The sequence below is a fragment of the Brachyhypopomus gauderio genome, chromosome 18 (genome assembly GCF_052324685.1).
Source record: "Brachyhypopomus gauderio isolate BG-103 chromosome 18, BGAUD_0.2, whole genome shotgun sequence".
NCBI classification, from domain to species: Eukaryota; Metazoa; Chordata; class Actinopteri; order Gymnotiformes; family Hypopomidae; genus Brachyhypopomus; species Brachyhypopomus gauderio.
The window spans coordinates 18362014-18380832 of NC_135228.1; the positions used below are offsets into that span (position 1 = coordinate 18362014).

General features: G+C 39.6%; 3 protein-coding genes across 12 annotated transcripts; 1 reads left to right on the forward strand and 2 right to left on the reverse strand.

Moving 5' to 3' along the window:
* Positions 1-168: 168 nt before the first annotated feature.
* On the forward strand, positions 169-4550 carry meiosin (meiosis initiator). 7 transcript variants are annotated; one of them, XM_076980547.1, is made up of 13 exons: positions 169-344; positions 470-524; positions 643-742; positions 850-958; positions 1099-1218; positions 1344-1541; positions 2039-2159; positions 2502-2716; positions 2826-2908; positions 3353-3442; positions 3597-3723; positions 3825-3991; positions 4082-4550. In XM_076980547.1, the coding sequence occupies exons 2-13, from the start codon at positions 478-480 to the stop codon at positions 4130-4132; spliced, it is 1428 nt and encodes a 475-aa protein (XP_076836662.1). In that variant the 5' UTR covers positions 169-344; positions 470-477; the 3' UTR covers positions 4133-4550. The 7 variants fall into 7 exon arrangements, with proteins under 7 accessions (XP_076836662.1, XP_076836657.1, XP_076836659.1 ...); XM_076980542.1 differs by having other exon boundaries at positions 172-344; positions 3597-3790; positions 3902-3991; XM_076980544.1 differs by having other exon boundaries at positions 172-339; positions 3597-3790; positions 3902-3991.
* Positions 4546-8772, reverse strand: LOC143482241 (signal-induced proliferation-associated 1-like protein 3). 4 transcript variants are annotated; one of them, XM_076980551.1, is made up of 11 exons: positions 8657-8772; positions 8293-8336; positions 8067-8149; positions 7566-7888; positions 7002-7157; positions 6253-6415; positions 5939-6095; positions 5645-5776; positions 5456-5558; positions 5239-5320; positions 4546-5115 (listed from the first exon to the last, which is right to left on the reverse strand). In XM_076980551.1, the coding sequence occupies exons 2-11, from the start codon at positions 8330-8332 to the stop codon at positions 4969-4971; spliced, it is 1386 nt and encodes a 461-aa protein (XP_076836666.1). In that variant the 5' UTR covers positions 8333-8336; positions 8657-8772; the 3' UTR covers positions 4546-4968. The 4 variants fall into 4 exon arrangements, with proteins under 4 accessions (XP_076836666.1, XP_076836667.1, XP_076836664.1 ...); XM_076980552.1 differs by having other exon boundaries at positions 5456-5553; positions 5655-5776; positions 7002-7160; XM_076980549.1 differs by having other exon boundaries at positions 7002-7160.
* Positions 8773-12901: 4129 nt separating this feature from the next.
* itpkca (inositol-trisphosphate 3-kinase Ca) lies at positions 12902-18132 on the reverse strand. Its single transcript, XM_076980306.1, has 7 exons — positions 17430-18132; positions 15551-15650; positions 15108-15321; positions 14528-14732; positions 14232-14333; positions 14072-14143; positions 12902-13966 (listed from the first exon to the last, which is right to left on the reverse strand). The coding sequence occupies exons 1-7, from the start codon at positions 17796-17798 to the stop codon at positions 13760-13762; spliced, it is 1269 nt and encodes a 422-aa protein (XP_076836421.1). The 5' UTR covers positions 17799-18132; the 3' UTR covers positions 12902-13759.
* Positions 18133-18819: the final 687 nt, after the last annotated feature.

The window sequence follows — 18819 nt, forward strand, 5'->3', positions numbered from 1 at the left end:
ACTTGGAACTAAAATGTGTGGAAATTCCACGCGGGGATTTTCGTTAGCCAATGAGCTTCACGGACGAAAATGATTGGCTACTGTACGTTCTAAATTTCTCCAAGCAGCCAATGGCAGGCATGCAATGCTGAGCTGTTACTGCCTTGATTGTCAAACAAACGCCTTCATAATAAATAAAATTTCTAATATAATAAAGGACAGCCACGTACATTATTATACTAAGAAGTGATAAAATGAGTGTGAGACGTACTTGAAACACGAGCGAAGTTCTTCGCTACGTAACCAAACGTGAGGAGCAGTTTATTTAGCTAGCTCGGTTAGCTGTCTTCAGTCCACACAGTAAGGTCAGCTAACCCAGGCGAGATAACTGCATAGATGTTAGATGTTTAAATGTCCAGTTCAGCTTGTGGAGACTAGATAATTCACTCATACTTATGATGTCTGGCTAACATTTTTGTTTTCACTGCAGGTGAAGAAATGGCCCCAGCTACTGTGAAAATGAGAGACAAGACTCGGAAGAGAAGGTGACCAAATGGCAGCCAGATCATTAAATATGTTCTCGGACGAATTTAGTAAGTCGTCGGGGATATGTGACATAACGTATTATATCTTATGACCGATGAAGGTTTTGAAACATTTTAGAAATCGCTATGAGTGGAACACAACCTGGAACAACAGCCTGAAGGAGATCGGCTGTTTGCTCCCCATTTCAGAGACGCCCAGTGGCCGAGGCCTTAGCAAGGTGACCTAGTTCATCAGCGCTTTACGCAAACACTCGGTTGACCTCTGTTATCTCCACGACTATGTAGTATTCAGGTGTAAATTGTGTCTATATTTGTTTCCTAACAGAAAGAGACGCTTATCCACATGCTGCAATACTTTGATTTTCTTCAGAGTCATATACAGAGTTTACAGAGTATCCTCCCTTCTCACTGCCTCCCACGAGTCAATGAAAGAGGTGCAGTTCATTCCTGTGGTGTGAACACTCATGTAAAACTCATCCTTTTCGATTTTGAAAGCGAATATACGTAGAGATCGGTAGATATGCGCGCTAATGCATGTATTGATGCAGTTTTTTGTCTGTTTGAATGAGAGAAGAATCTGAGACAGAGAGCGAAGACACGCAGGAGTCAAAGCCCACCACACCCCCACACGTACTGAAAGCAAAGCGCAAATATAAGTGTGGCCGTCCGCGCAAGAAAACCACACTGAATCCAGGTTAAACCCTGCAACTGAACAGACATCTTGTACAGACAACACTACAGTGAACTGTGGCATACAGTAGAATAGGAGAGATGCACATGTTTAAAAAAATAAAGTTTTTAATGTCATTTCTTTTACAGAATCATTTGATGACATAAATGTGGTCCTTCATGAAAAAGATCCCTATACACATGGCAACACAAAGACGGAGTATCCACTTATATGGGGTTCTGACCAAAGCATGTGGCACTTTGAGGCTGACACCTCATTGCCAAGTTCTTCTGATTCTAACTACAGCCTCAATGCACTACTGCCAACCATGTGCTCTTCTGGAACAGGTAAAGGAGTTTATATGTTTTGTCTTGATTTGGTTATGTGGGGCTCTAGTGTGTTAAATGGTGTCATGTATGTACTGTACATTGTGTTTAGATCCATGGCTTCATTTTGCTGGCTAAAGAAAACTTAATGTTTTTTTAACCCTGACAGCTAAGATTAAGATGTACTTTCCTGCACCAAATCTGCATTGTGCTTGTAATAGGCAGCATTAAGATGTAGAAAGATTTCAGATTTTATTTTTGTCAACATCCATCACAAAAAAAAATATTTCTATTTCCTACATTCTAGTAGTATAGACTTATCTGTGTTCAGTACGTATAGACTCATTAATTCTATTAATCAAACAAATATTCACAAATAGATTTTGAAACTATATTGATTTTAATCAAAACTGCTTAGCACTATTCTGACATTTTCTGAACTGTACATAGTCAAGTACATAGTGAAGTGCCTTTATTCATTAGATTAAGAGGTAACATACGGCCTCTATGCCTGTAAGCAGGAAGCATTTTGGATCAAGAATCACCTTGTCTTGGAAGCCACTGCTCTGTTTGTGATGATAGAACAGGAAGTGAGGATGGAAGTCCAGGAAGAAAAGATCTCGACACTCCACCTTCAGGGTCCGTACCTATTTTAATGTGAATAAATTAAAGTTTATACGAAAATAAATTTAGATTTAAAATTTAAAAGCAGAGCATTCGCAATGTAAGGAAAAAAATGTGCAATAAATGTGCAATCTTTCCTCCGGTACCTTAGAAATCTGAGCAGATGGTTAGAGGTGACCACACAGCCGTTTTTTTTTTTTTTTTTTTTCTTCAGAGAGGCAACAGCACAGCATTACACTTCCCCGTTGCTGTTGGTGGTAGAGCAATATTTAGAGCCTGCTAGCCAAATTTACGTAGCATCACTGAAGCAACCTCACTGTGTGGATGGGCGTGTGTCTTTTGTCTTTATGTCTCCAGGTCCTTTCTCCTTAAAGACCATATGCTTGGAGTTGTTTCACCTTTGGCAAAAACGAGGTTGCCTGCTAGTCCTACGCTCCCACAGACACCCTTACTGCCTTTTTTCCCACTGCTGGGTGCTGAGGAGGGCCTGCGTCTCAGTCCCTCCCTGCTCACATCGCCAGCTCATGGCCTCCATCACCTGCTGTTACCTGAGGGACAAGAGGAGCTGCAGAGTGAGATACGCATGTACAATTAGCAGAAAATGAATGTCCACCGAGTTAGAGGAATAGTCGTGAATAATGCTTGAGTATTCTGCTAAGTGGCTCCCTTTCCCTTTTTCAGCATTATTTGAAGATGTATGGGTCACTCCTAAACCTGTGGTTTCGAAAGAACACGGCTTGCTATGCCATTCTTCAGGTGACTGGGTAAGGACATTTTTTTATATGAAACTCTTGTTGGGCAGTGTACAGACTTCCTTAATGTTACCTTAAACTTTATAATACATATTATTTATGACTCAGTTATTTCGGGCACTGTCTGCTCAATGTGTGAAAACGTTGGGTTTGCTGCATTCATTTAAGAATGGCAAACTGAGAAACCTTAATCTGAATGGCACGTGTTACTGTCTCCTAAAATATAATAGCCTAATGATACAGTATGCAAATGAGTGGATATCCGAAGCATGAATAGACAGACAAGTGACTTTTATCATTAGCGATTATTATATGCATACATAAAAAACATTTAAATTCATAACTTGCCATTCTGACACATCTGCCAGTAGCCATTGTTAAAGGGACGGATATGTAGTCCTGTTTCTCCCTGTTACCTCTTACCCCTACAAAATATTGTCTTCTGTCTTACACAAGTTTACCAGGGAAAGTGGGTGGACAGATGGAGGAAGGATGTTTCCAATGAACATATTCATAGAATCTGGATTTCTTGATGACCGTAAAAGTGTAGGAATGCTACCATGACTTGGGAAACTACAACAGCAGGCTATTCATTTAGTGCTGGAGAATGATAGAAATAACTGTTTGGTCTTAACAAGTTTTGGGTGATCTACAGTATGCCTGCACTATCAGCGTGGCACTTGATGGTGTCTTTTCTCAGAGTGAAGAAGAGGATAGAGGTTCAGATGATGTAACTTGGACCCCAAAGACGCATATCTCTGTGAAGAAGATGAGGAAAGTTCACCGCAAGAGGATCTCCAGAAAGAACCGTACTGTCACAAACCCTGGTACCAAGAAGAAATGTGTGAACGGTTTTATCATGTTTTGTCGCATGAACAGGAGATTGTATCTTAGGCAAGTGTAAACCTTCTTTACAACCTATTTTCAGTCACCTTTAGTGAGTCTTGGATGTTTGAGGAGAGTTTTATGGCTAGAAACGCAAACGCATCTCTTGCATCTGATCAGAACCCATCCCGGCACTCCGTCTACCGTGGTCACCAAAGAACTGGCCAAGCTGTGGCACATCATGCCAAAGCAAGAGCGACGTTTGTATTGGTAGGCCTGCAAAATTCTACTCTTTAGCGTTATAGTTTGAAACGAGTTCACCGACTCCATCTCATCCGAACCGTCCTTTGTTCGTTTCAGCGTAAAGGCCCGTCACTTCAGTCGTCAGCAAAACCGCAACGTACGCAGTGAAGGCCAGGAGGCAGAAGGAGAAGTGGAGTGTGTTCCCAGCCCCCTGCACACATTACTGGCACAGAGGGATATGTTGTTTGCCTCCGGGGGAAAGCCCTGAGCAAACGCTCCATACCTGGATCTGTACCACACACTTTCGCCTTATAAGTGTATAGTGTAATCTCAGGAGGGAAGTTTATTGAGTCTTCTGAGCGCGGTATACGCCAACGTCTAGTCGTTCAAAAGCAGTGTCATACTGCTGAGTCTTAAAAACCCTTAACGACATTGCTGATAGTGAAATGCACCAGCACTAATTACCATAGGAGTGAAAAACTAACTGTAGTTGTTTTCCAAAAAAATGTATATATTATTTATGGACTGAGTAGAGTCTGCTTTCAAATGATTGAAAGGTTTCAAAAGATGAGGAGGTATGAAAGGGTCTGCACTTTTATTGCATAAAGTGGTAAGATCAATGGTTTTAAATACTGTACTTTATTAACAATTGATTTTGTGTCAGTTATTTGTGTTTGGCTTTGTTTTGTAACAATCATTTTACTAAAAAAAGGTCAATATTTGCTAATAATAGAAACATGTACACGTTTGTTTATTGCCTATTTATATACAGTAGCTTTGCTTATATTTATATTGTATGTTACTTATGCTACAAACTCACTCTATGGTTGAAGGTCATGACAAAGCTTTAATGTCCCTCCCAGCAGAGTAATTTGACTGTTCAGTTATACCTTTTTGTGAACTTGAAACTTTGCACATTAGGTTGTTACCTTTTTACTCTTGATTAAAGTTCAAACAGTTCAGATTTTGATGTTCTTTTCACACATTGTCCTGTTTTCTGTCATTTAGTCCGTGCATCCAGGGCTAATGTTGAACATTTGGTAGATGTTCTGTAGCTGTGCTTTGGTAGACAGGGATTCCTCTTTCAGGTACTGGTTGCTCACGCGAAGTTTCAGCACCTCTGCCAGCAAAGCCACTTTGTTCTTCTTTTCCTGAGTCAGAGGATAAAGGAAGAACATGTTGAAGAGACGTCCATGTCTGTCCAGAAGCAGAGGACACACAGAACACCTGCACTCAGGTGCTATTGGACATGCATAACTGCAAAACAAGCTTACCTTCACAAGATCACAGCTCAACCTCCTCAGTGTCCTTTCCAGGTGAGAGAGGGGATCGGAAATCTCACCAAAATCGACATTGCTAAAAACAAAACTCATGTAAGACTTCAACACATCCTAAAAGAAAACTGATTTAGACATCTTAATGTTTAGCCTTAAGATCTGGCCAATTTGATGGAACAATTTATCAATTGACTTTTCAGAAGAAAATACTCACTCTGTGTCTCCACTGACAGGCAGGCTATCCTCTGCAAAGCTCAGGCAGCTATAAGCTGGGCTGCCTTGTACAGGGCTTTTACCTGAACACACCTCCCTCTGTACTGTGAATGAAAAATATGCCATGTAGAATTAATAATTAATAACATTAATAACTACAGCTGGAAAAACAGATTTTCTCCATTCTTACTCTCATGGACCTCAGCACCCTTTATCCTATCAAGGTCGTAGGTTGTATTTGATAGAGACCGGAGTCCGTGATCAAACTGAAGATCCATGTACCGTGCCTCAGATTCAGCGAGCCCTGACCTTGACTGGCACACTAAAAAATATTAATCAATAAAATTTTCAGTGACAAAACATTAAAACACAAGTCTCTTTTACTGTTTTCAGTCATATGACATATGAGTGGTTATTGAATCAAGGGCGTGGTGTGACAAGGGTACTGGAAGGCTCAATGTATTTCTGAGTTCATAACTCTTACCTATGGGGCCAGACTGCAGAGACAGGTTGCTGGGTCTGCACAGAGGTTGTCCACAGAGGTCATGGATGACTGACATTAAAGGGCTTGGGGAAGCTGAATCATAGCTCAACTGGTTCTCACTGGAACTGCCATGTGCTTTTGTTTGCTGAAGAGAAGTCTTGTGGAAAACATATATTTTGCAGCATAATACAAGCATTACCACCAAAACAAAATACTATTTTAAGTATTTGAACCATTTGTCTATTTGGACAATCATTGTCCTCAGCTGCCCTAATTCCTTTGACCCTCACGTTTGTGGAAGCGAAACTACTCACAGGGTCAGCCGGAGAGCTGTCGGTTATATCATCCATGACTATGAGTTTTTTCAGGTCTTCCACTATTGTGCTCCTACGAACACGGTGTGGTGAACTAGTTGACCGTAGTGAAGCGATCACTCTGGGCTGACCGAACACATTCACTGAGTTGGTGTCCATCCGACTACAGAAAAAGAAAGTTAACACAAAAATAAACCTTAAGATATAAGTTAAAATAACTCTGATTATTATTTTGTAGTGAATTATAATTTACTCATGCTCAATCTCAGCAGTTTTAATGTACTTTTTTCTGGTCTGAAAACCTCTCAATTTGTAAAGTCCTTGATGAGTCAAATGTATTAAAATATGGGCAAAAACACTTGCCATATATGTACTCACATACAAAAACACTCAACAACAGAAACCCCACTCCTCTGAGGCAGTCACCATAAGCACGTCGTGTGTGTAAATTATGTACACACATTATATAATGTTGAACTGTAGCAATGTTAATTAACATCTAATGCACACATTGCTGGTATTATTAGTAATTTATTTTTAAGATGTTTTTTTTCTTTTCTGTTGTTTGTTTTCTGTAGCCTGTATGTTGGTTTGCTTATGTTACGTATTCTCCATCATGAATCATACATAATTACAAATAAAGTCTTAATAGTCCTCTGAAGAGGTTATTGTGGTAGGTAAAAATAAATAAACAAATGATATCATGTATACAGTTTTATCTTACTTGCTATTTTTATAAATGCACACACCTCTCCTTATTGTTGCTGGCAAAACTGTTTCTAACATCACTGGAGTTTCTTCTGACTTTCGATTGATTCATCTTCTTGTCCGGGTCCTTCAGTTTTTCATTTCCCTGAGTGAAGCCGCCATGTGATTGGCTGGATTGAGGGTAGTCACAGCACAGTCTGCTACCAAAATGGAGACATAAAGTATTAATATGTACAAGAACATGAATACAGCAGAAATGCACAATGTAGAGGCACACACATCACAAGCAGACAAAATGATTCATGTTCAGTATTTAAATTTACTTAATTCTAATTATTCTAATATAATTCAACTTATATATCCTTGTTTCCTTGTACAGCAACAGCCTTCTCTACAATAATAGCACAATAAAATGAGTGCTATGCCCTTTGTTTGAATCCTGAACCTGGCAGTGAGAGCAATCAATAAACGTTATTGTCCCAACTTGCCATAATTGACCCATTCTCCACCCAAGGGATATTTGTACCACAGAAGCATGTTCCACATGAATCAGATTACAATCAAACATGAAACTCTTATCTATTGAAAACTCTGTCATATCTCACCTTTGTTTCAGAACAGCTATCTCAGAGTGGGACAGAGGCAGCGTGTGAGTATAGAAGTCATTGGTTTCAGAACACACTTTCACAGGCTTGGCTGAGAACAAAGAGGGCTCACAGCGTTTGGACCGCGGGATCTTGGGACTGTAGAAGCCTGGCTGTGCCAGTGGGTGTGGCCTGGATGACTGAGTAATAAAGCCATAGTTTCCACTGTGTCCAGAACACTGTACCAGCAGGCCTCTGTCCCTGAACTTGTGGTATTGGGTATGAGGAGAGAATGTACTTGATTCTGCTGCAGTGTCAAAATAGCAAGGGTGCAGAAAATGTGCCTGGAAGACAATTAAATGTATATGCAATTAAATGTTCACGCGGTTCTATTACTATGGAGCACATGCATCTGGACAAACACGTCAGTCAGTTTGAATTAGAGTCTCTGATTCAGATTCTGTAATTAGGCACCAAAGAGTGAATCATGGACATTGCATAAAACTAAAAATGCAGACTCACTCTTGGATGGCTGTAGCACTCAGGCTGATTGTGCTGATTCTCTGTTTCCACCTCTTTGCCATAATTCAGCACTGCACGAGGGGCTATCACAATATGCCACATTAGTTACACTGAGCACTGACACAGAGAAATCAAATAACAGCAAAGCCCTGCCTCTGTATTAATGTTTTAAGATACAGGGCTTTCAAAATCCAGTAAAAATGCAATAAATAACATCACAGTGTACCTTTGTTATCATTTTCACTCAAGGTGTTTAGTCTTAGCATTTCCCTACAGTTTCACACAAAGAGAAAGTTTAGGAATACAATCCGAAGTTCTTAACTCATTCAATTTGAATATTTAAATTGTGATTAGGTTTCTGGCTTGGCCAACAGTGGGGTGCTGGCTTGTGTGAGGGAGTTAGAGACCTTTTGATCATTCTGATTCCAGAACACATCCTCTCAAAATCCTACAGATACGCTTATACACTCATCCTAATTCACTACCTCATATTAGTACACAAACAATTGTTTAAAAAGCATAGAGACATTCATGAAGAGATCCACAAGCCCAAGCTAACCCCAAAAAAATGTAACATATTTTACACTTACACATATTTCTCCTTAGAGGTTTCATTGAAGAGCTTTCTTGATATTTCAGAGAATGATCAGGAGAAAGCTGGTGGTACAGAGTGCTCCAATCCAACTGAGCCAGGCGAACAAGTCCACACAAAAGGAAGAGCTGTGTGAGATCACAAGTGAAGGCTTGGAACAGAAGGATGGATTGTTCTGGTCCAGTGGTCCAGTGGGTTATCATTAATAGTGGGTTTCTCTGCACAAGGCAATATTACAATGTTGTTCTAGAATATCCTATATAGTCACTGGAACATCTGTACATTTAATACCTGAGTTAATGCCACCTTGCATAATTTCTACCTTAAGTATATTTTTAATGTAATTCACACATTCTAATTCTTATCTGTTTGTTTGTATACGGTTGTAGCTAATGTCACAAATGGCATTTATTATGAAACAGAAACAAAGAGATCCTGACAATATGCTCTAGACAAAGAGGTCTGTGGGTCTGTGGGTTAAGGCTTTTGTTTAACAATGTTGTCTTATTTAATGAAACCCAAACATAGATATTTTACTGTGTATCATATTCCTTTTATTCAGCAAAACCTCAGCTGAATCTTAGCCTGGTCCTGAAACAACAATGCAACTGCGAACCTTAGTTGACACTTGTAGTTGACATAACAACAGACTAGCTCCATTTGCCTTGGTGTAAAACTAAACTTCAATCTTCCAAAGTTTACACCTCAATCCTGTGTTCCCTTCACTGGCTTCCAGTGGCTGCCTCAATTAGATTTAGTTCACTCAACTACAAAGCCAAAAATGGATCTGCTCTATACTTACATGATAACAATGGTCAAAGCCCTTTAAGACTAGTCTCTGTCTTGGCTCCCATACGGTGGAACAAACTTCCACTGGCTGTCCGGACAGCAGAGTCTCTTGAAGTCTTCAAACACAGACTGAAGACTTATCTGGTTTTGGAACATTTAAATGACAATTGATACTAGACCTATGAAATTTCAAACTACTGTTGAGTAACTGAAAAGCACTCTAGCACTTATTGCTTGGTATTTTTTGTTTTATCGTCTGATATAGAGCTTATACTCAATATAGCTTATGCTTATAGCTTATATTATTTTGACTTCTTCTAGATATCAGCATTGGTTCCTGTACTTCAGTAATGTTCCAGTTCAATGATAACCTACTGACCGGCAAGGATACATTGTACGAGTAGACAACAAAGCACTTTTGTAAGTCACTCTGGATAGTCTGCTAAATGTTGAAAATGTGAATGTAGGCCAAAAAAGCTTCACGCTTGCCAACAAGAGTACCCTCAGTTTCAACTCCCCCTTCTCTGTGCATCACTACTGACTGACTTTCCCCAGTTAGTGATGAACTGCTTTTACTCTCTTGGCCTTTTGTCTTTCATTGATGAGACTCCGAGCTTTCATGTTCATATCACACAGCTGAAAAGAGAGTTTATCTCGAAAAGCTTGAAAAACTTTATCATCAAAAATCTTCGGTCTCGCTGCGGTATAAATGTAAACAGGAAATGAAAAATGAAATGAAATGAAATCTGATAATGACTAGAGAACTTATTGTCAGTTCCCCGGCTGTTTAAACTCAGAAATATAAGATTTTCAACATTCCACATCCACATTTCCTTTGACTGTAATAATTCTCTCCATTTGGAAAAGCACTTTATTCTGGTTTGAGCACATTTCATGTTGTGAAGTATCCTGTAGTACAGTGTGTTTTTGAACACTGTACAAACAGCAATGCAGGTGTTTGTGCTGGATTCATTTTTTTTTGTGTGTAAACAGATGAAACAGTGATTGCATATTCAACAATGTATATATTTTGAAATGAGAAGCAATATATTTGTGCCTTGATTACATTTTACATTTGGTTTATTCAATTCTGAAACAAATTCAGTGTCTTAATTTTAAATGCAAAGCCTCATTTATTATTTTAGTAAATAGGAAAAAAGAGATGAAAATGAGAGGCTTTGCTTTTCGTTCTGTAATGTTGGTATTTATTAATTTATAATATTTAATATTATATATATTTTTGAATTTATTTATTATTATTTTATATCATATTGACTTTGTATTTCAATGTTGCTTTCTATGGTTTTGCTAGGCCTGTTTGCAGAGTGCTAAAAGGAAGTGTGAAATACACTCATTAATATTTTTGTAAAAAAAACATACAAATGGTCCTGGGCCCATCTGGAAGCAGAGCTGCACCTGAAAAAACTGAACTGCTGGATTACAGTGATTTTATTATAAATGCTCCTGACCTGCACTAGCATGGCAGAAAAAAATATTTGCTTTGTGTGACAAAATCTCTGATAGGCAAGTTGCAGTGATAAATATGCTGAGTTTTAATCTCTGACCTCAGGTTCAGGTTCAGGTTCAGGTGTATTTTGTCAAACATTGTGAACATTTGCAAGCCACGACTCTGGTTGCATGTTCACTTTTTACTGCAAGTAACACTTTGGTTGTACCGTTGAATGTATCATTTTCAATTCAGCTCTCAGACTCCCCCAATCCATTTTAATAAGGTGGGCGACAGTTGTACAGTTCTATGGAGCTGTTGGTGGAGGGTAAAGCACTGGGTGAGCTGCAGGTCAGACCACACGCAGCTAAACAAGGTCTATAGAATGAACGTTAACAGCAAAATGGGGATCTATCCAAATCTATATATCAGCTCAGTTCTCCAAAATCTAAAATGAATCCCTCAATCTGAAATAAGACATGATTGTCCTCCATGTACCCGTCTTTCGAGCCTCAGGCACCACAGAAATAGCTAGCTATGCACACACGCCTACGTGGTACTATTATCATTTCTGCTTGCTGTAGTAATTCGTATTATGTGAAAGTATTATTTTTCCACCGGATGCGCCGCGCGCAGAAACGCAGCAGTAATTTTTACGGCAAGCAAAAACCTGTTTTGGGCAATGGGCATAACCAATAGTTTCTACATGGAAACAGTACACATAAAGTCTGCTTACTCAAATCAGGAAAAAAGCTGTCGCTACAATTTACTCAGCAGCATTAATACAAATATCGACAAAGGTCTAAAAAAAACTCCTCAGAGCATGAAATGAATTAGATTACATCATGCGTGTAAAACGCAGTAAGCATCATTTTTAAAAATTAAATGTTTAAATTCTCCCCTCATTAAATTAAGAGGCATCATCTTTACCACATCAGTAGGTTAAGATCATAACACGTCCTAATGTCACCGTGGGAATATTTGCTGAAGGATTCCCGCCATGTCACGTCTGGTGCTAAATGCAGGAGACGCAGCAGCACCAATTTGCCAAACTTACCACCACTTTCTGATGATGAATTTAAGGTGATTCACAAACAAGACAAGTGTAATCGGACACACTGCTTTCTCTACTATTACCCAATGGTATGTTCATTTATTCTATTTCATTAAAATCGAGAAAGTAAACCACAAATAAATGTATAAATAAATAAATGCATTAACAAAGGTAGAAATACATAAATGTTTTTAACAAATGACATTTATCTTTTTTTCTTTTTACTATTTTTGTTTTTATTTATGAATGTACTTTTTTTTTTTGCCCCTGTCGTCCTCCATAGTTGCCCTCCATGCAAAAACTGTACAAACAAGCCCCATCAAATACAGACCATAAGTGTTACTGTGGGGAAAAAAAATACTGTGGAGGGGAGATTAGCAGATCCACTGACATCTACATAATACCCTGTAGGACTGAAGCAGCTTCGCCTTGCCATCCTGCGACTACTGCTGTAAACCAGCTCCAATTACTCCATTCAAGGGCAAATCTGAAAATAGAGCTCCTTCCTAAATCCATTCAAAGCAGACCCTCACAGAGTCTGATGCAAAACATTTTCTGCTAAAACTAAAGTGAGACAGGCCAACCTCTCAGTTTCAGAATAAACATCCTTTATCCCAGCTTTTCAATACACCACATCCCACAGGCTAAAGCAAATACAGCAGGTTGAAAGTTATACTCCAACTGATTGTGATTGACACATTGTTTAGCTTGTCTACACTCAAAACGGTGTTAATGCAGGTCACATTCTAGGCCACAGAGTTACAAAATTCATTTAATATTTATACTTATTTTGAGCTGTTTTTTTGTTTTATTTTGTGCACCGTCTCAAAATTATTAGCCATCTGAGACAGTGGAAGGATTGGTAATTAGACTAGACAGGACCTTTCATTCAAATTCATCCAAATCTTTAAATAGTATTTAAATCCCTCTAAATACTGACAAGTGACATCATGTTAAAGCCAGATTACATTTATTGTGTTGTTGATCAACACCATAAAATCACACAGCACAGGACTGAATCTCAGTAGTCTAGCAACAGTAACCAAAAATGGCCAAAACACCCTGTTCATGACCACCAGCTACAGGGGAAAAAAAGGGTTGATATAATTTCTGAGCAATACAGTCAATATTAGCATCTCGGTGTGAAGGTGGTTCCACATACGATAGAACATTGCAGGGGAGGGTTCATCAGAAGCCAAGTTCTCTGGTCCACCCTGATGCATGTGCACCCTGACTGCATGCAGAAATCAAACATCTTAGGAATGTGATACACAGTACAAACTGCATACAACAATCAGGCTTAACAAACTGCACTTTAAATAAAAACATTTTAGGTCAATCTGGATAGTATTACCAAGAAAAGTGGTATGACCTGCTTTCATAAAACCCCATAAACCAATCTGAATTAGCTTAAATGAAGTTCATTAAAGTGATTAGTGATGAAACAGTACATATATAGCAACAATCTTTTTTTTCCTCCAATCACCACAACATTAATTAAATTTGGTCACATAATTAAAATAAAATGCAGGGACAAAGAATTCTAGCCATTTCCACCAAGTCTAGAATGTTGGTCCAGATTTTGACTGATATTCATTTAAATAAGTATCTGAAACTACAGTACAATTTTTATCTGGCAAACAAAACATGGTTTTCACATACAGTGTTAGTGGTTCAGAAAAAAACTAGCTTACTTGCCACCCTACTAAAAAACATCCACACTAATCCAGTAAATCAAATAAAAATATATTTACAGTGTGAAACAGAGCAAATGTACAGCCATTCAATAAAATGGGTAAAAGTGAGATATCTCAGTGACCAGACAGCATACATGTCAAAATGTCAATAAAATTGTCCAGGCCCCAAAGGTAGCCATCTTCTCTGTTGCCCTCCACCCATTGGCTGCGATGGTCCAGAGTAAGAGGTGATGCCATGGGAGCAGTCTTCCCAAAGTCAATCATCCATACCCCAGCTCTGCCCTTGTGGTCATGTATGAACAGCAAGGAGCTTCCTACCACCTTCAGCAAAGACAATACACTGCTTAGCAAGTGCTGCACCGTGAAAATGAAATCATAACCAGGATTCTTGAACATCCAGTCAAAATAGGTCATGATGCTTCTTACCTCATGAGTTTTAAAGAAGTCTGATTTCTCAAGCACGCATCTTAGTTCCTTTAACCTTTGTTGGTAACTTCTCTGCAAAGAGACACAGCAAATGCATTATATATTCAACTTGATTTCATTGTGAATTTCGTCAATGCAACAGGGCCATCATCTCACATACCAGTACTGAAAAATTGCTGTCCACAAAGTCTTCCAGTGCTTGCATTACCTCACGCTTATGTTTAGTCTTTTTAAAGTTGGTGTTGCAGGAGCCGTCTGATTTCTGAACACAGACACAAAGGAGTGGCACATCACTGAATATCAGACATCACATTAAACAGCACATTATTTAAAACAAACAGAGGTAGCAATCTTTTACCACACATCAAGTTCAGTGTACAAAACATTACATGCCTGGTAAGTGCCTTCTGAGCACTTACAAGTTACAATCCGACAACATTAATCAGTGTATCTTACTTTGATGCCCTCTATACGAAAACCCAGAGTAGCTGTGGAGCTAAGGGTCTCTCTCCACTGCATGTATCTGGTTTTAAGTACTGCTTGCTGGGCTCTTTCCTCTGCTGTCGGGGCCTCTGGGTCCACTGCCACCATTTTGTCATACATGTCTTCACGTGGCTGAGGATGCTTGCGAGCTTTCTTCAGTTCTTCCTCCAAGTATGTCCTGATAGGATGGGTCACTCAACATTATTACCAAGGTAAATGTTTGATATGCACACTTTGATCTGGCTTTTGTTAGAACTAGGCTTCAGCGTGTTATACCTCTGAGATCTAATGTGCATTTGTAATGCCATAATAATTTGCAATAGAATATATAACATCAAAAACACACAGAATAATATATAAAGTAAAATAATAAAGGATAACTCTGGACCAAAAAGTTAGTGCTTACTTGAAATAAATATTTTCAAGTCACACTTTTGAATCACTGTGTCAAAGGCCATTGATGTTAGGCTTGGACATATAAAACAAACAAACTCTTTATTAACCGATATGATTAATGTCTTATTGCAGTATGATAAACCAAGCAAAGTCTCACCGGCTTCCCATTTTGCAGTCCATAATGCAAGGGGACTCAAAGTACATGAGCAGGTTGTCCATGAGGTTGTAGTCCTGCTCATCTTCCCGCGTCACTCCATGATAGCCTGGTACAAAGGGCCGCAGTGCGTCCTCCATAAGCTGCTGCAGACACTGCTGCTCACAGGCACAGTACTTCTTCAGCAATTTACCATCACTGCCTGTTTGAAAGTTACCTACAGGGCCAAAAATGCATAGAGCAAAAAACAATAATGAAGGAAAACCAACAGTAATCTAGCCGTTCATGTCGAGGACACTAGCAAAATAATAACCGTGCATAAAGCACAATTTTTCTGACATGCAATTAGAACCGCAAGCTGCATACGGCCAACACATTCACAGGTCTAACTAGAAACTTAGTACGAAATATTATGTAAATATAAAGCATCTCGGAAACATACAAACCTGCATGGCCAACGACTTGAACCCATGGAGATTGATTTTTCAAAGGCACCGCAACAGGTGACCAGTTCACCATGTTTTTATTCTTCTTCCACAAATCACTCTTTTAGTAGGAAAAAAAGACAATAAAATCAGTGACAAAACAAACAATCAATAAGAACCCGGTATCACTTCCCACACTCAAACCCAACTACACCATCACATCCCACTCCAAAACTGCTGCAATCTTCTGCAATACCATGCTTCAACAATTCAAACTGTAGTTGCCTTCTCCTTATGTAGTAACAAGCATGAAACTATTGCACACAACATCTTTTAAAACTATGCCTGCAGTCATGTGGTGAAAAAAATAGTAAAACTGTAAACGTCTCCTCCTAAATGTTGCACTCTCGTACCCCTGCCTTTAACTTTAGACTCACACAGCAGATTACTTCTGCTATTTTAACCATATGGCTTTCCCATATAGCCAATCATTGACAACAATGCTGAACTAGCTAAACTTATCAAGCAATATAGAGAGGCAGTGATTTCTCACTAATGTTGCACAATAACTCATGAAACATTTACAGACAAGACTTGTTTTGCTACCACCATGGCCAGCAATCTGAAGTGGTAAAAAACGTAACAACTACACAAGCGTAATCTTTTCTTCTTCACATGCACTTTCATGATATATTAATATCCTGGAATTCATGAGAACATAGCAAGCCCTTAATATTTGATCTTTAAAATGGACAGAACACTGGGTTGTTTTTTTTATCAACAGTTGCCCATCTTTACAGTCAGGTGTGTAGATACCACTATGAAATGCAACAAAAATAATATTTAGGTCATCTACTGCCTTCACTAAGGGCTGCTCCTGTGTTCTCATTGCAACACATGCAACTCACAAAAAAGCCAGCTACTATCATATTTCAAAAGTTTGACATTTTCTTATCCCTTCTAAACCAAACATACTCTCTTGGGTAGTAGAAAACTAGTCAGACTAGAATGACATTCTCCTGAGCAAAGAAGGATCCGACAGAGAGAAGCCCATCATACACAGCTAGCTCTGTTGACCTTATAAGCACAGTTTCAGCACTGCCCTCATTTCAGTGCATACATTGCTGACAATTTACATGTTGAACTGACTTCAGTATTTGAAGACCTCACTGATACACACAACTCTTTAAATTCAGACTTATAGCTGAACCACTTTGCCTGGAATGTAGTGATATAAGTAACTGCTTTTTGTTATTGCTCTCAGGGAACTTCCCCTCATTATCAACTATCACCTTTGGTATCTGATTGCACCTTGTTTCATTGTTTGTCCTTGTTGCTAACTAAAATCAGAAAGGGCACACAGGCTAAAACAATGATGCCGCAATAAGCTTTCTTAAACAGCAAGTTCACTTATCGAAATCTATATACTGAACTCTGAACAGTCAAATATTTATTGAGCTATGGCTAAAGCTAACTCTGTCTTCCAAAGTTTTAGTTCGCTCAATGCAAAACTGAATCTCAAAATCCAAATCTCTACTCGAAATATCAGTAAAGGTTTTGAGTTAAATGAGTTAAAAACGTATATGAAAAACTGGACCTGAAACTGTATCCAATCATGTGTTACTAATTCTCTGTTACTGTCAGCAAATATCACAGCACATTGTATCACTCTTAGATGTATCTTAAATAAAACCCTGCTGTTTATACACTCACTGCCAGATGTTCACATTTCTTTATCATCCAAGTGATATTATTATTAATTTTATTATTATTATTATTATTAAAGAAATCTTACAGTGCTAAAACCCACTGTGCTAGACTGCTGGTAGCTGAATGTAAAGACGTTCACAGTGAAGGTAAAACCAAGTAAAATACATTTCTGACACCGTTTGATACTCACAGTGTGTAGGGCGCCTGAGGAGAAGCTGCAGCCCCGCGTCCCCGTGTGTTTCCCCTCGCCGTTCCCACCACACTCCTCCTCATACTCCTCAAAGGAGGAGGTCGGAGACAGGCCGGCCGAGGACGAACTGGACAGCTTCCGTAACACCAGAGACGACGCCGGGGAGCTCCCGACCCCGCTGTCGGAACACACCGACTCTTCGTCGGGGTTGGAGCCAGAGACGAGAGCGTCCTTGTGCCCATCCTGGGTGCCCGGTGGGGCAGATGTTACCACCAGCTCAGGGACGTGCCTCGCCGCTCCCTCCCGCTGCCCGGGCCGATACAAGTCGTGCAGCGGGTCTCCCACGTCCAGGCCGGGCGTTTTGGTCATCGCATCCGATTGTTTAAACTCACCGAGAGCGCCGCAGTGTCGCGGGTTCAGTGTAAAAGTGGCCGGACGAACACGCCGCTCGCTGGGCCAACACGCGTAGCTGCCGCCGCCTCGGCCTCCGTCGTGTTTCACTAGCCAAACGGCCGACGTGCGACACGTTGTTCAGTTCTCCGATTTATGCACGAAACGTGTGGACGGTTTTAGAAAGCTTGAGCTACACACGCGTTGTGTATTACTCCCAGACACATAATTCCTCTCCAGGGATCTGCAGCTCCACCAGACCTACAGGGAGAGCTCGCACGCCTGCAGTGATTTTGTGGTGGTAGGAAGCGCAGTTACCTCCACTGATCTGGTTGGTCGATGTTTTGTATTTTGCACCGCCCTCTTAATTTACTTATTTAGCTATTTTACTGATCACAGAATATGCTGTTTAGGGAACCAGAATCCTAAATACATATTATCTTCAGAATTATGTAGTCCCCAGTCCCCTACCCACAAGACTAGTTTGAGCTAATACAAAGGCAACTCAAATATACTATTTGTAGTAAATATATCACTATAGGGTGTAGTATATCATGATTGGCTGATGATAAAAAAAAACACGATCAGGCCGTCCAGGTCCAGAGATGGATGGTCAATCAAGTACAGTAATAAGGTCTCATCATGAGGTCAGGAAACCGTTTGGTAGTAGTTTTAGCTCTATGTGCAGGTGATAAGTCTTGCTGGGAAAGTAAATCGGCATCTCTATAAAACCTGTCAGCAGATGGAAGCATTAAATGCTCCAAGAACTACTAGTAAGATGGCTGTGTTGACTTTGTGTTTTATTAAAGTGTACCCACACTAACAGATGACATATCAGCCCGGAGCATCACTAAATTCCACTTGAAATATCACATTGGGTTCCAGACATCTTTGACACATTTTTTCTTTTCCAGACATTAGAGCCTTGATTTCCAAATGAAATGCAAAATTTACTTTCATATGACATCAGGACTGAAGGTCACTGATCAATAGCCCAGTT

Excerpts from the sequence above, each read along its gene's own strand:
- meiosin (XM_076980542.1), top strand. The coding sequence starts at position 478 with ATGGCCCCAGCTACTGTGAAAATGAGAGACAAGACTCGGAAGAGAAG. Across the intron at positions 959-1,098 it reads CCCACGAGTCAATGAAAGAG|AATCTGAGACAGAGAGCGAA; the intron begins GTGCAGTTCATT and ends GAATGAGAGAAG. Across the intron at positions 3,791-3,901 it reads AACAGGAGATTGTATCTTAG|AACCCATCCCGGCACTCCGT; the intron begins GCAAGTGTAAAC and ends GCATCTGATCAG.
- LOC143482241 (XM_076980549.1), bottom strand. The coding sequence starts at position 8,332 with ATGCTAAGACTAAACACCTTGAGTGAAAATGATAACAAAG. Across the intron at positions 8,150-8,292 it reads GAGTGAAAATGATAACAAAG|CCCCTCGTGCAGTGCTGAAT; the intron begins GTACACTGTGAT and ends ATATTGTGATAG. Across the intron at positions 7,889-8,066 it reads AGTGCTACAGCCATCCAAGA|GCACATTTTCTGCACCCTTG; the intron begins GTGAGTCTGCAT and ends ATTGTCTTCCAG.
- itpkca (XM_076980306.1), bottom strand. The coding sequence starts at position 17,798 with ATGACCAAAACGCCCGGCCTGGACGTGGGAGACCCGCTGCACGACTTG. Across the intron at positions 14,144-14,231 it reads ACAGCAATTTTTCAGTACTG|AGAAGTTACCAACAAAGGTT; the intron begins GTATGTGAGATG and ends GTCTCTTTGCAG. Across the intron at positions 13,967-14,071 it reads ACTTCTTTAAAACTCATGAG|GTGGTAGGAAGCTCCTTGCT; the intron begins GTAAGAAGCATC and ends TCTTTGCTGAAG.